This window comes from Epinephelus moara, chromosome 21, assembly GCF_006386435.1.
Source record: "Epinephelus moara isolate mb chromosome 21, YSFRI_EMoa_1.0, whole genome shotgun sequence".
Classification (NCBI taxonomy): Eukaryota; Metazoa; Chordata; class Actinopteri; order Perciformes; family Serranidae; genus Epinephelus; species Epinephelus moara.
The window spans coordinates 19381164-19395991 of NC_065526.1; the positions used below are offsets into that span (position 1 = coordinate 19381164).

General features: G+C 41.0%; 1 protein-coding gene across 1 annotated transcript in view; it reads right to left on the reverse strand.

Annotated features, from left to right (window-relative positions):
* Nucleotides 1–9407: 9407 nt before the first annotated feature.
* Nucleotides 9408–14828, reverse strand: part of LOC126382784 (probable G-protein coupled receptor 158) — a 130294-nt gene continuing 124873 nt past the window's right edge. Inside the window, exons 12-13 of the mRNA XM_050032856.1 lie at nucleotides 13275–13831; nucleotides 9408–10440 (exon numbers count right to left, since the gene is read on the reverse strand). Coding sequence (XP_049888813.1) covers nucleotides 9466–10440; nucleotides 13275–13831 — 1532 coding nt within the window. The 3' untranslated portion in view covers nucleotides 9408–9465. The remainder of the gene's footprint in view (nucleotides 10441–13274; nucleotides 13832–14828) is intronic.

Genomic DNA, 14828 nt, shown 5'->3' on the forward strand with positions numbered 1-14828 from the left:
GCCTATTTGCACTATTGTATCACATATATTGCTAGAATGTACGTTTTAATGGTGTATGTCGATGTGTCTGTATATACTTTTGAGGTTTTGAGAGAAGCCAAAGACAAATTTCCACTGAGGTGGACAATAAAGGTACACCGATCAGCCAAAACATTAAAACCACTGACAGGTGAAGTGGATAACTTTTATTATTGTGTTCCAATGCATTGTTCTGCTGGGAAACCTTTGGTTTTGGCGTTCATGTGGATACCACCTGACATGTTCCACCCACTCAAACAACGTTGCAGACCAAGTGAGATGAATTGAGATGAATTTTGAGCAGATTATTTCTTGTGATTAAGGACTGCATTGGAGATGAGTTTTCTGTCAGGTCCTGGGGAGCAGGTAGCAGGCTTGGAGTACCTCGCAGACAACAAATGAAGCAGCTGGAAGAATTTAAAGATTGATTTCCAAAATGCTTACAGTCCCCAAATCAGAACCCCAAACTGATAAAGAACAAAGGAACTGGGCAGGTATAAGTAGGAGAACACTAACAGACCTTTTCACTGCAGACATTTTGTTATGGTAGGAGAAGCACTGGTGTATTTAATAATATTAATGACATGTCACTCAGAGGAAGCTCTGGTATTGTCCATGCTGGCTCACTGGAATAGTTTACTGGGACACGTAATGGAGCTGAGCCATCATTAATGTGTCCAGTTTCACCTGTGATTTTCCTGCTACAATAAGTCAAAATGTGAAATGTGCTGTGAAAAAGCTCCACTGGAGGAGTGAGAACAGGTGAGTTGACTGCAGAACTAATGAGGGACAGGTGAAACTAATCAGGGCGGGGATGACAATCAAAAAGGGCGGGAAAACACAAAGGCAGGAAGTGAAACGAGGAGGTGTGAGTAACAAAATAAAACAGGAAACACTAAGCATGAATGAATCATAGAAGAATCACACAAAGGAAAAAACATGACCTCAGGTGGAGACCAGGGCAGATCATGACATTTTACTGTTTTAAGGAACTTTTAGTACAATTTTCTGTCTGTAATATAATGTTTAAGTTCATATTGTAAATAACATAAATTTCATTTAGTTTTCTCCTTTTTTTTTTTAAAATAAAAAGTTTTCTTACAGCATTTAAAATCCAGAGGGCCCTGCAACCCCCCCTGTGGTGAAGCTCTGGCAATCTGTAGTGTGGGTCGTATCTTCCATGTTGGAAACTGGTGGATTGAATACCTATCAGGGGTGTTTCTAGGAAAAACATGTCATTTCCTGCAAGCTTGTCATTTTCTATGCACTGATTTGTGCTTTTTTTGCATCAATTTATGCTGTAAATGTCTTTAATTTGTCAAAGTCCTTTACAACTTTAATGTTTTTATTTAACTTCTATTCTCTTTTGAATCTGAAAAGTAGCCAAACTAGTAGTTGGGTTTTACAGTGCAATATTTCCCTCTGACATGTTAGGGAGTAAAAGTATAAAGTAGCATAAAATACAAGTACAAATACCTCACATAAAGTTTGTGAGTAAATATACTTACTTACCTTCCAACACTGTCTAATGTGGACATGAAGAGTCTGATTCTCCACATGGTGGCAGTGTTGTACAGACAGCTGAATGTCTGCTACATCAGAATTTACAGAGAATTAAAATATGTTTAACTAAATTGGAAGTGTGGTAGAAACAAGCAGGTGTTTTAGAGTTAAAAGAACACAGAATCAGGTGCTTTCTATTATAGAAGACATGAATATTTCTTTAAGTTGGTCGTAACGTTGCATGTTTTGGCTCTGTTTTGGTTATTTACATTTCTCATGTAAATGTCAGCATTTAAAACCTTCAAACAAACAAACATTGAACATTGAATTAAATGAATGTGCAGTCCTAAAAGCAAACTGGGGTTTTATAGAAAGATTTAATCCAGAATTGAGAACAGAGTATTTACTGTATGTACATGCAACACAATATGGATGTACAATATAAATACTCCCGTGTGGATGCTACAACAGTTTGGAGCAACACTTTCACAGTATAACAAGCATAAAATACATTTAGTGGGCAAGTTACAACATTCCATTTCATACAGCCTAAAACCATCTGATAGAGAAAACCGTGTGAACGTTAGAGTGGTGGGTCATGTTTATTCATCAAGCCTTTATAGATTTTCTGAATTATTATTTTACACAGAAAGTTCCTGATAAATACATGACAACATCTGACATCTATATTTGATATATCCCATGTGCTCCTAAGTCCTCTTTAAAGGGAAACTTCAGTATTTTTCAACCTGGACTTTTTTTGTGTCTTGTCGTTTCTTCTGTAACGATGGGACAGTTTTAAAAACTGGTCCAGTATCGAGAGAGAGTGCTGCTGAACAGGCTGCAATGTAACCACTCAGGGCATCTGTGCACCGGCAATATACGCCCATGAAAAGTGTTTTTGCCACTGACAGGCTCAGATTGTTGTTTCAAGTGTCTGATAACATTATGGAAAGGATCCCTACAGAGATAGACCCCTTTATTAAGTGTAAGATCCTTTTCTTTAACCAGAAACAGCCCTGAAGTCGCATCGCCAAACACCCCAGACTCCTTTTAAATAAACAGTAATGTTAGCATGTACAGAGGCAACATACCTCCCCATCTAAAGCGCGGTTTATAGTTCTGCTCTGAATCATCACCATACCTACAGCGCAGGCTCTGCATTGACACATACTACATCAGTGGTTCCCAACTTGTGAGTTGCGGTCCAAAAGTGGGGCGCAGGTCCATTTTGAATGGACCACAAGTGACTTACAAACGTGTCAAGTCTGTGAAAAATACACTTTATTTTTCAGTAAAGTGAATTTCTGGCACAGAGCTTTTATTTTGAAGCGCCGTTTCCTGCTGTAGAGTGAGTGACTAACAGACAGTTACTTGACAGACTGCAACTAGCTCAACGACATGGCCAAATGGAAGTATGACACCGAATGTATTAAACTATGTGGACCTTGAACTCATGACTACGGAGAAATCTGGACCCCGGGGCCTCCGTAAACACCCCCACAAAATAGCATTTAAAGTCTTCATATGGTTAGCCTAAAGGAAAGTCCACTAACTGCTAAGCTAATTTCTGAAATGGGAAATGTCATAGGCTTTTGCTAATAACTTACGCAAACGCTGTTGTATTTATGGGGAAAACATGTCAAGTAAGACAAATAATTTGTTGGGGAACTTTTTGAGTCATAAACGAGAGCATTTCATATCCATTTTCATCTGCTTATCAGAGGCCGGGTCACGCAGCAGGGCAAGCAAAGCACCCCAAATGTCCCCAAGAATGCTTTCCAGCTCTTCCTGAGGGACACCTCTAACAGGAGGCACCCAGAAGGCATCCTGATTAAATGCCTGAACCACCTCAACTGACACCTTCTGAAGAGACGAATTTTGTAACGTTACATTGTTAAATGTTGCTGTTGTTCCTGGCTTCATATGAGTAGAAGACAACTCCACTAGCTGCTAGGCTAATTCATGCAATGTAATGTCAAGAGCCTATGCTAAAAACATCAGCATGGCTGTTTACCTTGTGAGTTATTGTAATTTTGTTTTTTATTGTTGCTATGAAGCCAAGTTTTATGTGTGTTTGTTGAATCAGTCAAACTTTGCAGTAGCCGCCCCAAAGCTTTGGAAAACCTCCCCCTCTGTAGACAAGTTTATATCTAAGCTGAGGACCAACACATTTTCTAAGGCCTTTCATTGTTATTGTTATTTGACTTGTTTTATTGTATTGTTGAGCACTTTGGTCAACTCTGGTTGTTTTTTAAGCGTCCTTTATAGATACATATGATTTTATTTGATTTGATTTGCTGGACTTCACAGACACTCAACACGGAGGCACAGAAACCCAACTGCCAGCTAGTGTTTTGGAGGTGTAATTGCAGAGCAACACAGGCTTATGCTCTGTGTAGAGCCCACGTACAACTATAAATCAGCCTTAACTGAGTGAATTAAGGGTTTATTTCAACCATACCAGAGTTGTGACTGTTTAAACAGTGTAAAGATGAATCAAGGTGGCTTTTGTGAGTTTTAGTTTGCTTCTGTCGACTTTGAATGAAGTGTGTTTTACAATAATACAATTACTGTTTATCTAAATGAAGTCTGGTGGGTGTGACGATGGCAATTTGGGGGCTGTTTTGGCTTAAACAAAAAGGATCTCACTTTTTAACAAAAAGGTTTATCTCTGTAGGGATCCTTTCCATAATGTTGTCAGACACTTAGAACAACAATCTGAGCCTGTCAGTGGCAAAAACAAACACCTTTAGTGGACGTAAAGTGATGCTGCAGTCTCCTCAATACTGGACCAGTTTCGGAAATTGTCTCCATTTGTCACTTGGACACAAAAACATGGAAAAATAGTGTCCAGGTTAAAAAACACCAAAGTTACCCTTTAAAAATTTGATAAATAATTTCTTATGCCTCCTGGTGAATCTGAGTGTAACATTACTCCTGTATTGTCACTGTCATGCACACACAGCCGTAATGAAGCTGAACTGACTACCGTGTGTGACTGCGTTTCATTAGGTGTCGCTGGTGGGTGGCTGATCACAGGACAGGAAGGCAGACTGTTGTTGTTGGAGATGATGTTGAAATGGTAAATTACTCATCGTCTGTTAGCGAGAAAGTGGCAATGAAAAGCTTTGGTCATGCACAGTCGTGGTTTTAGCGATTGAATATGTGCAAATATTTGACAGAAGGTGCATTCAAGCAGATGTAAAATGGGCGACTAAGTGACAGAAAAAAATGCATTATTCACATCATCCACCCTCGTCAGGCTCGCTTTGGGTCCTTGAAAGATTTCATCACATTATTTTAGACATGTGGAAACACTGCAGCCCCTTTGAGACGGGACATCCAGGGCATGAATGTCGAGTTAACGGTAAATAAATATCAACAGAAGGGAGAGCCTCATGGATATTTTAGTACTGCGCAACTGTAACTGCAAGCCATCTGAAATGTGTTTGTACATTATTGATAGCAATGCACATAATTTCAAAAGCATCATGTGGTACATAAGGAGACAAATACCAGAAGCAACAACATCAAAAGTTCCACTGTCATATTTGAGTACAAGTTACCAATGAACATTTTGGATGCTCGATAGGCTGCCACATGCGATGGCCTTTTTTTTTTAAAAAAAAAGAAAGAAAAATACATCCTGTATATTGAGTGTTTGTACTGAAACATATAATTTTCATTTTTGAAATGAAGCATTTCTACAATCCTTTGTTTTTCCCATGTTTCACTAATCAAACAGATCATTTTCGTTCCATGAATTATGCATTTGGCCTCAAGCTAAGGCATCCCAGCTGTGTCTGGGGCTTTGGTCCTGCTTCTCAGAGCTCATATCCCATTTTTCCTTAGGTCTTGTTTCCCTGCCGCCTGCTTGTTTTCATCATCTGCATCTGATGCAGTAATTCTCAGCTGGCTTACTGTGTAACGTAGAATATCATCGGCGTAACAGGGAAGACACACATCAATATTCAGTAAGCTCAAAGCACGGGGTTGGGCCGGTGTAAAAATGTCCAAAACGGTTTGATTTAAAGCCAGAATGATGGACCGGACCGGTATATCGAATTTATCTGGTGTTGCACTTGACTTGGCAGCCACTTCCGCGTTGAACATAATGACACTGCGTTCTTACAGCTCAGGAGCGTCTGACTATCGCGTTGCATCATGTAACATTGGAGCTCTTTGTCCACACTGAATCAGATAAATACGCACTTACGTCATGTAAACAAACAACACAGGATATCAGCTGTGCACTCAAGATCACTGGAGACATAGCCACTTAAAAGATGGGTGAGTTGCTATCTTCCTATGTTTGTAACGAAGTAACCGGGTAACACACCTTTGGTATTGTAATATTTACTGAACATGACTTACAATATAGACAGTTTTGCTTTTTGTAGTAAAATAAGAACTTATCATTTAGACAATTCCTTAACTTAGCTGAATTAGCAGTTCCTCTTCCATTGTGGTGCATTCAAGGCAAGTCAGACAAAAGTTCAGCTCAAATGTTGAGATCGCAACAATCAACGCAAATTCAGCTAATCACTGTCAGTACATTTACATGCACACAGTAGTTGAGCTAAGCTCATAGCATGTCTCCTCATCTTGTCTGAGTATACATGCAGAAGAGAAAAGAAAATCGAATTTCTGACCAAGTACGTCTGACTCCGCCTCGATAGGCTGCGCTGTGTCCTTTTTGATATAGTGCGTATTGAACTAGTTCCGGTTGACCTGAAAAGGGAACTAATGACGAATGAAGATGGCGGCCCATGAATGTAGTTTCCTCGTCCGCCTGGAAGTGCGTCTTCTGCTTCTCGGTCGCTATGGTGTTTGTTTGTTTTTCCGGGAGTTACTGCGCTGCTATATGATCCACTGCTGCTACGTCATCTCCTTCTTCTTCTGGGTGAAAGTCCGCGAAAGAAAAAGTGGTGCATGAACAGAACGCAGAGTCCGACTCCAGTCGGACTAAGTGGATACATGCAGCAATAGTTCCATTTTCGATCAAATTATCTAGGTGTTAGTCGAGCTACGGCAGTGTTTCCCATACATTCATTTATCTGTGGCGGTGTACCACGAATAAATTATCTCCGCCACATATAGATTTTTATGCTTTTGGCGCTACCTGTTCGACCTCGCTCATAAACACATTATAATGGGACTCACTGTCTGTGAATGTAGCTTGTCGTTACAATTCTGGTGCAATAGGTGGCGGTATGCATCGTAAAGACGCACTTAACGAAACTGGTCCGCCAGAAGAAGAAGAAGCAGACGTAGTAGCAGAACGGATCCAAAGACCTCTCGGTACAAATATGTGGGCAAACAAGTCCAAAAGTGGTCCGAACAACTCTAACTCATCATGTTATATTAGCCTGTGTCTGTATTAACAAAGCTGGAAGCTCAACATGTGCAGAGACATTAACTCACGCTGTTAGTAGTGTTAACTGCAGCGCAAGTCCTGTAGCAGCTCGCCCCCGTTAATCAATTACAGCGGCTCCACCGGCTCCACCGGCCCCGTCTCTCTATTTTTACGCGGCTCTTCTATTTTTGTCGCGCTACGCTCCCCTACGCGACCCTCCAGCAGATACAAACTACATGAAATAGTGTGCTAAATGAGCACAATGTGTTTTTAAATGAATAAACCATTATCAGAGGTGATATGTGATGATTTTTTTTCACGCATTTACCCATGTTTATCCGAGACATTGTGTAAATGTCCGTGGCGGACATTTGAAAGCGAGTAGGCCTAGATGACAAACAGTACAGTAAACTTGTAGATAACTCAAATATATGTAATAACTTAAGTGGGAAATGCTTTAACATTTCATGCAGCCTCTCGGCTCGGCAAACGGTAAACAACCCCGCTGGCTTCTCTACGTACGCAGTAAGTGGAGCCCAAATGAATACGCCGCGACGCTACGCTGACGTGACGCTTACATTTGCAGCCGGTGGAGCCCGGCCGTAAGGTTCTGCTCGTTAGTAATTAACTCTGACGTTGGATGTTCACTCCTTCACACAGATGAGTATTGAAAAATATTTTCAATAACCCCCTCCCCCCACACACACACACCACCACAAATAGATTCCTGTCCTGTGGGAAACACTGTACGGATATTCCAATTTCAGTCAGACTTAAGGTGCGAACACACCAAACTGACATCAAAGAACTAGCGGCGACGAAAGCCTCACGTCGCCTCATGTCGCCCTGTGTCAGTTGCATTTGAACACACTACATGGACTACATCCGACAGCCGAGTAGCATGTACGTTCTGCGCCTGCGTGAGAGAGTGGTACATCCTGTCAGCCGAGGGGTTTCCTATCTGTGCAGCCCAGCACCGCAGCACCTCTATTACATTCAGACGGTCCCGGTGTTTCCTCCACAGGCTCCACTTCACTCAGCTGCCCGATAAACCCGCTGCTTCTTCCCACTTTAACCTGAATAACAAACCAGGGCTCGGTGCTCCGGTTGGATCCAAATAGAGAGCCGGGGCTAGCTGGAAGGGTAGCGGAGGCTAACTGGCTGTGCTTTCCTCCGCTAGCCGCTCCCAGCTAGCTCCAGTTTGTTATTCAGGTTAAAGTGGGAAGAAGCAGCGGGTGAAGTTGAGCCTGTGGAGGAAGCACCGGTTAGCCCTGGTTTCACTACAGGCAGATTCACTCACTACAGGGCCGAGGAAATAAAACCTGAACAGCCAATCAGAGTGATCTCTCTCACCGACAAGCTCCGCCGCCGGTTCAACATGCTCCATCGGCCGAAAAGCCGCCTACGGTGACGCAGAAGTGCCGACGGTGTGGGACACACTGCAAAAACTAGGGTGACAGACGCTCACTGACAGCCCGACTTTGGTCGATGGCCGACCGTCGGCTTGGTGTGTCAGGACCTTAAGCTGTTTACATGCATTTAAAAGTCCGATCTCAGTCGGACTAAGCCAATAATTCGATTTTCTCAAGCTGCATGTAAACGTACTGAGTGAATTCTGCATTTTAGATTCTAATTCTGTGGGAAACACTGAATGCTCTGAATAATAGGCTCCGAATCCCAGACAGCATCACAACTATTTTTGCAATTTTCACTTGCCCCTGCAATGTCATTGCAAAAAACCAGCTTTGAACATTGCAACATTCATTGCAATTTGTTCGAAAAAGCTGCTGTGAAATCAGGCATTTCAGTGCAGTTTTAGTTCTCTTGAGAGACCAACTCTACCATGTCTCGTCTCATCACCCCAAAAATTACATTAACTTTTTAGTAAACAAACACAACATGTGCTGCTTACCCCCCTCCCACCTCTAATGAAATTTGATCTCCTTCGAATTTGCAGTGCTCGGCTGTCAGCCTGTCAGACACTAGTGGCTTTGTCATTGCGTTTATAAACGTAATATTATGTTAATAACCTTGGCATTGTTTATTACTATTAGATACAAGCTGGATTTTGCTGATATACGCTACGTTTTACGTCTCATTATGACAAATGCCGGTTCAGCTCACACAAAATCAAACCAGTTTAAACTCATACACCAGACCAAATTGGCAAAACCAGAAATTGACTCAACTCTCCTCGAAGTCTTACTGTGTTTGTGACAAATGATTGTCTGATCTGCTGGTAAATACAGGTATGATTCATTTTTAAATTACCTTGATGTATTCAACGTGATAAAACATACGTACAATGTAAGTTTGACAAATGTGCAAGCAAAAGTGCAGACTAAAAACTCCTCTAGAGTGACTTCAAGGTTGCATTCACTGCAATGTAACAACAAGATGTTTTCTATTTAGCAAATAGTTTGGATTGCATCAGTGGACAGCAGGATAAATGTTCTCTTTGCAAAATCTTTTGTCACCTTGAGAAAAACACTCTTATCAAACGCAGTGTTACATCGTTATCGTTCAGTCGTCCTCTGTGCTGTCAGTCTGTGAATACAAAAAGAGTACAATCCTCACACCAGTCATCACGCCCTCCCCCCAGAGTCTTGCTCCTGAAAGTCCCAGGGGCAAACGTCAGCCACCTTCGCCCCGCTGATGACTGCAGGTTTGTAACTAGTGCTCAAAGAGCTCTCTTTCTTCTTCTCTGGTGATTTTTTAGTCTGAGCAAAGCTGGTGTGTGAGGGCTCCATCTCCCGGGAGAAAACCTCCGCCCTCCTTGTCTCCATCACCTCTGGGTCTCTGGTGGAGCTCCTTCGCCGCTCAGAAACCGGCCCGCTGCACTCCGAAGACTGGCTGACGCGTCTCCTCTCTGACGCCGGCTTGCTGGAGGAGCTCCGCCTCTCTTTGCTTTTCTCCCTCGCTTTCTCCTTCTCGGCTTTGTGGTTGGACGAGCAGGAGCCTTTCCGTTTCTTCTTGTGTGTGGTGGGGCTGTTGCACGACTTCTCCTGCTTAGGCGAAGGTGGGCTGTTGTAATCCCATGGGCAGATCTCCACCATCAGGGAGGGAGGCTGCAGAAGGCTGCCCGTGGACTTGGAGTGGTCTGAGTGGAGCCCCTTGGGTTTCCCATCAGTGGGCGTGACACTTTTCTTACGCCTGATCCTGTCTGGGGAGATGGAATCTGAATCTCCTCCTAGCATGGGCTGCTCATCAAACTCCCAGGGACAGACGTCTGGCTTGAGAGGGAGGGGTGACCTGGGTGGCCGAGATTTCCGTGTCTCCCTGGCGTCTTCTCTTTCTCCTCCTTTGTCTTTGGAGCGGCGTCTGTTGGAAGGGGACTGCCCTGCTTTCTGCCTCTGCTGGGACCGGCTGCCTTTGCTGATTCCAGAGCTGCTGCTGCCTCTCCGGCCTGTGGTGGTTTCTCCAGGAGCAATGGAAACATGTTTCTGGGTCTTTGCTTCAGAGGGAGTCTGAGGTTCTTCCATCTCCCAGGGACAAACCTCAGACACGTCGTAAAGGTTCCTACCAGTCTCGGAGCAAATGGATGGCTGACTGCCACTCACCTGTAAAATCAAACAATAAAATATGAGGCCAGCAAGTCAACTGCTGTGTTAAAGCTACAGTCGGCAGCTTTTTAAGCAAATATGACAAAGAGTAAGTTTGTATGACTGTCACTATATCCCGACAGTTGTACATGAGGCAGATAATGTGTAAAAGAAAAACATGCTCCTCTGCTTCCTCACAGTGTGCCTAATGGCTTCCACAAGAATTACGCAAACAATCAATCAGACCTGCTCATGAACTGTGGTCAGACTGTCAAACTAGGCAGCACTGATCAAGTATAAATCAAGATTCTGTTCCTGCATTGCATTAATGACAGTATTTACAGCTTGTTTCGCTGTTGTCCAGTGACCAAAAAAATCAGCCGGGCCAAAAACTCGAAGGTGAGACGTTCCGACAGCTCAGGCACACGAGGAAGTCTTAATGGGATGCTTATGGGAGTCCCTTTTAATTTATCACCATCAGCTCTAGTCTAAAATCTGGGCAGGATCATTATACACTCCTTGTCTTTACTAACTTCAATCTCTCATCCTCGTCCTGACTAATAAGATGTTTTACTCTGTCTATGAGAGTCTTCATCCACTGAGATGGAACTGTAACAGTTCCAGAAAAAGCTATTAACTGGAGCTTTAGTTAAGATTTTAATTAAGAACTAGTATTTCAAATGTAAGCTCACACCGGAGAAGAAAGCCATAATTCTGAAGTACAACCATCACTACTAAATAAACTACATAATATAAATTACAAGAACATTAAAGAAAGTACTGCTACAATAAAGTTTATAAATATAAAAGTAATAATAAGGTTAAAATGGTACTTTTATAATGAAGTTAAAGTACTGTTGTAGTACAGTAAATTGAAATAAAGTAACATTAAAATAAAGTTAAATAAAGTACTACGACAATAAAATTAAATAAAGTACTGTTAAAATAAAGTTAAATGGAATTATAATTAAGTTAACTAAAGAAGTGTTATAATAAAGTTACACAAAGTACTATTATGATAAAGTTAAATGAAGTAGTGTTATAAAAATGTTACATAAAGTACTATTAAAATAAAGTTAAAGTACCGTTACAATAAAATTAAACAAAGTACTGTTAAAAAGTAGTGTTACAAAAGTTCAAATCAAATAGTGTTACAATAATGGTAAAGTATTGTTACATTAAAGTTAAGAAATAGTGTAAGAATAAAGTTACACACAGTATTGTTATAATTTTGTTAAATAAAGTAGTGCTACAACAAAGTTAAATAGTGTTAAAATAAAGTTAAATAAAGTAGTGTTACAATAAAGTTAAACAAAGAAGTGCTATAATAAAGTTAAAGTACTGCAAAGTAAGTAAGCTACTGTTAAAATAAAGATAAATAACTGTTATAAAGACTTATACAAAGTACTTTTATGTAAGAAGCTATTATTATCACACCTTCCTCTCAGTATCTGATATTATTGTTGTGATGCTTTTGAACTACCTTTAGTGAGGGTGAACCTTTATAAGTATTTTTATACGCCCTCTTTTAAGTGTTGACATGCCTTTGTAAGTATGTCATGAAGGGTGATCCCCTGTGAGCCCATAAAGTTTTTCTGCCTTTGAGTTTTAGGCTTAACTTTATTCCTACTGTCATGTCCTTATACTAGTCACATGTGTTAAACTCTTTGTGGATATTCAAACTTTAGGTGTGCTGTTAGGTGGTCGTCTGCCCACACTATTATATATGTATTTTTGTCATATTTCCCTTAAATTATATTGCATATTTTTCACTTTTGGACCCTTAATGCCAGGTTTGTCACAGAATATATTAATACTTATTTTATTTCACTGATGTTTTCTTTCTTTTTATTTAGGATTAACCCTCTTTTTTGTTACTGGATGTGTCAGTCACTCATAGTAATATTTACCTAATTTTTATTTCTTTCAAGTGTTTTGTTTTCACGTGGGTTATACCAATGTATCATGTTACCTGTGTTACTTGATCTCTGATTTAATTTTTATATTGCTCACCTGTACCCAATGCATTTTATACCCTGATGAAGACTTTGTAGTTCAAACATGTTGGTTTATCCATGAATCAAAAAAGACTTTTTAACTACTGCCTTGGATACATTTTTGGACTGCCGGCCTATATGATGGAGTTTTACACTAAGTAAGCTGGCCATGTTATGTGACTATTTCCTCCATCCTTGGGGCATTAAATGTCCATTAAAAGATCCATTAAACATTAGAATTTATTCACTGTGAGCAGAATACAAACTAACAGCTCTCAACTTCAGATAATAATATTTGCAAGTTGCACTGGTGCTCCATGGTTGCAAAATGTGACTAAATTGTTAGTGGAGAGTTAAATCTTTACAGCAGCACTGTGAAACATGAGAATTTATTTATTGTGAGCAGAAAACAAACTAATGGCTCTCTAGTTTAGACATCAATTAATAATATTTGCAAGTTGCACTGGTGCTCCATGGTTACAAAATGTGATTGTCACAGTCTGGAGCCCTGCAGGTACATAACACAGGCCTTGCCTGCTCACACACTATCCCCCAGGAGAGGGTGGTCTGGATAGGTGGTGGAGTGCATGTGATGTTTCATGTTTGTGAGTCTTTTTTTCTTTGTGTCTGTGAGAGGGAGAGATCCATAAAGATCAAAGCGTGTCTCATGCTGGTGGCTCAAAAGAAATGACAGTTGATACTTTACTTTATACATCCAACATGGAATAAGCTGTGATATATTAAGTATAATCAATGTATCGCCCACCCCTAGTCTGGACTAATTGATCAAACTACTGAAGATAATGAACGTGTTAATGCATTCATCATTTGAAATATAAATATGTAAAAGCGTACCTGTTGTTTCATGATCCCCATCTTCATGGGTGTCTTTGAGTACTCAACTGACTGGCTGATGATCATCTTGGGGTAATGCTCAGGCGTCTCATCCACCTCAGACAGCATCCTCTCCTCCTGTCCCTTCACACCCTTCTTACTGGCGTCCTCCACGCTCTGCGTCTTGTTGGTCAGTCCTGGCATCTTCTCCTTGGCACTCGCAATCACACTCAGAGACTTCTGCATGATGGAGGTCCGCAGGTGGACGGGTTTCTTCTCGTGCGTTAAATTGTGAGCGCTGGCTGATTTCCAGAACAGCGGGACAGACTCGGTGGACTCAGCTGGTTCAAGTCTCGGTGGGGTCGCAGCTGGCTCCAGCTGCTTCTTAGTATGCTTCCGGCCAATCAGGGAACCCAGAAGAGATCCTTCCCCTCCACTGCCAACAGGAGTTGTTTTGTCTCCTGCAGTCGAGCCAGTTTGGCTCTTGGTCTCCTCGTCCTGGTCACAAACGTGGTCATAGCTGAGAGACTTCTTCAAGCCCATGACTTTGTTCTTCAGGGAATCATCCCGAGGTTTGCCTGAAGAACGATTAAAGCAACGAGATAACATCAAAGTGTAATACTTTAACTGATGCAACTTATTTTCCTGTCATATTATAATTACATATAATTTACAAGTTTATTCACTTTTAGACACATTAGCTGTGTGACTCTGAGGATGGCAATTTCAGCCCATCAGTCATTCTGGCACGTCGGTTCAGACTGAAATATCTCAACAACTATTGGATTGACTGTCATAACATTTTGGGCTGACATTTATAGTCACGAAGCTTTAAGTGTTCAGTATTTTGCTTTATGGCCAAATATCTGCAAAACCATTTCCACCAGCTTTAGGTGTACTTTGCGTTTAGTGCTAATTAGCAAATGTGAGCATGCTAACAAGACAAACAACACTATGTGTAACATGGTTAACAAACCTGCAAAATAATCAGAATGTTAGTGTTCAAAACCAACGACTATAGGTGGCTGTAGACTGGATCACCGTGACGTCAAGCTAACAACAACAACAATCACTTTCAGGTAGACAAATAGCAAGGGTTTTGAATTGCGGAGATATGTGAAATTGGCAAACTTGACTATTTCTGTTTTCATTTTTTAGCCGTGACTAAAGTTTAAAGATATATAGTTAAACACCAATAGTCGGACCTATCTGACGTTTCTGATTTCCAACAGCGTTGTGCAGCGTTTACACTACACGCTGTTTTTTTTGTAACTCACCACAGTTTGTACAGGTATTTTAAGGCCAAACATGATCTTTTCCTAACTATAAACAAGTGGTTTTTGTGCCTAAAAATAACTACATGTGAACCACAGTGTTGTTGAAATTTTAAGTTTCAACATATTTACTGCATAATAATGCACAACTGTAATGTATCAGGGGTTTGCAGAAATGTACAATGCCAACATTTATTGTGGCGATTGGGTTGCACCCAACTAGAGTTCTGATTCTCTGCCCGAGCCCGACTGGGCTGTAATTTTTTATTATTCCCCTGAGCTTGAATTGGGTCAGATTCTC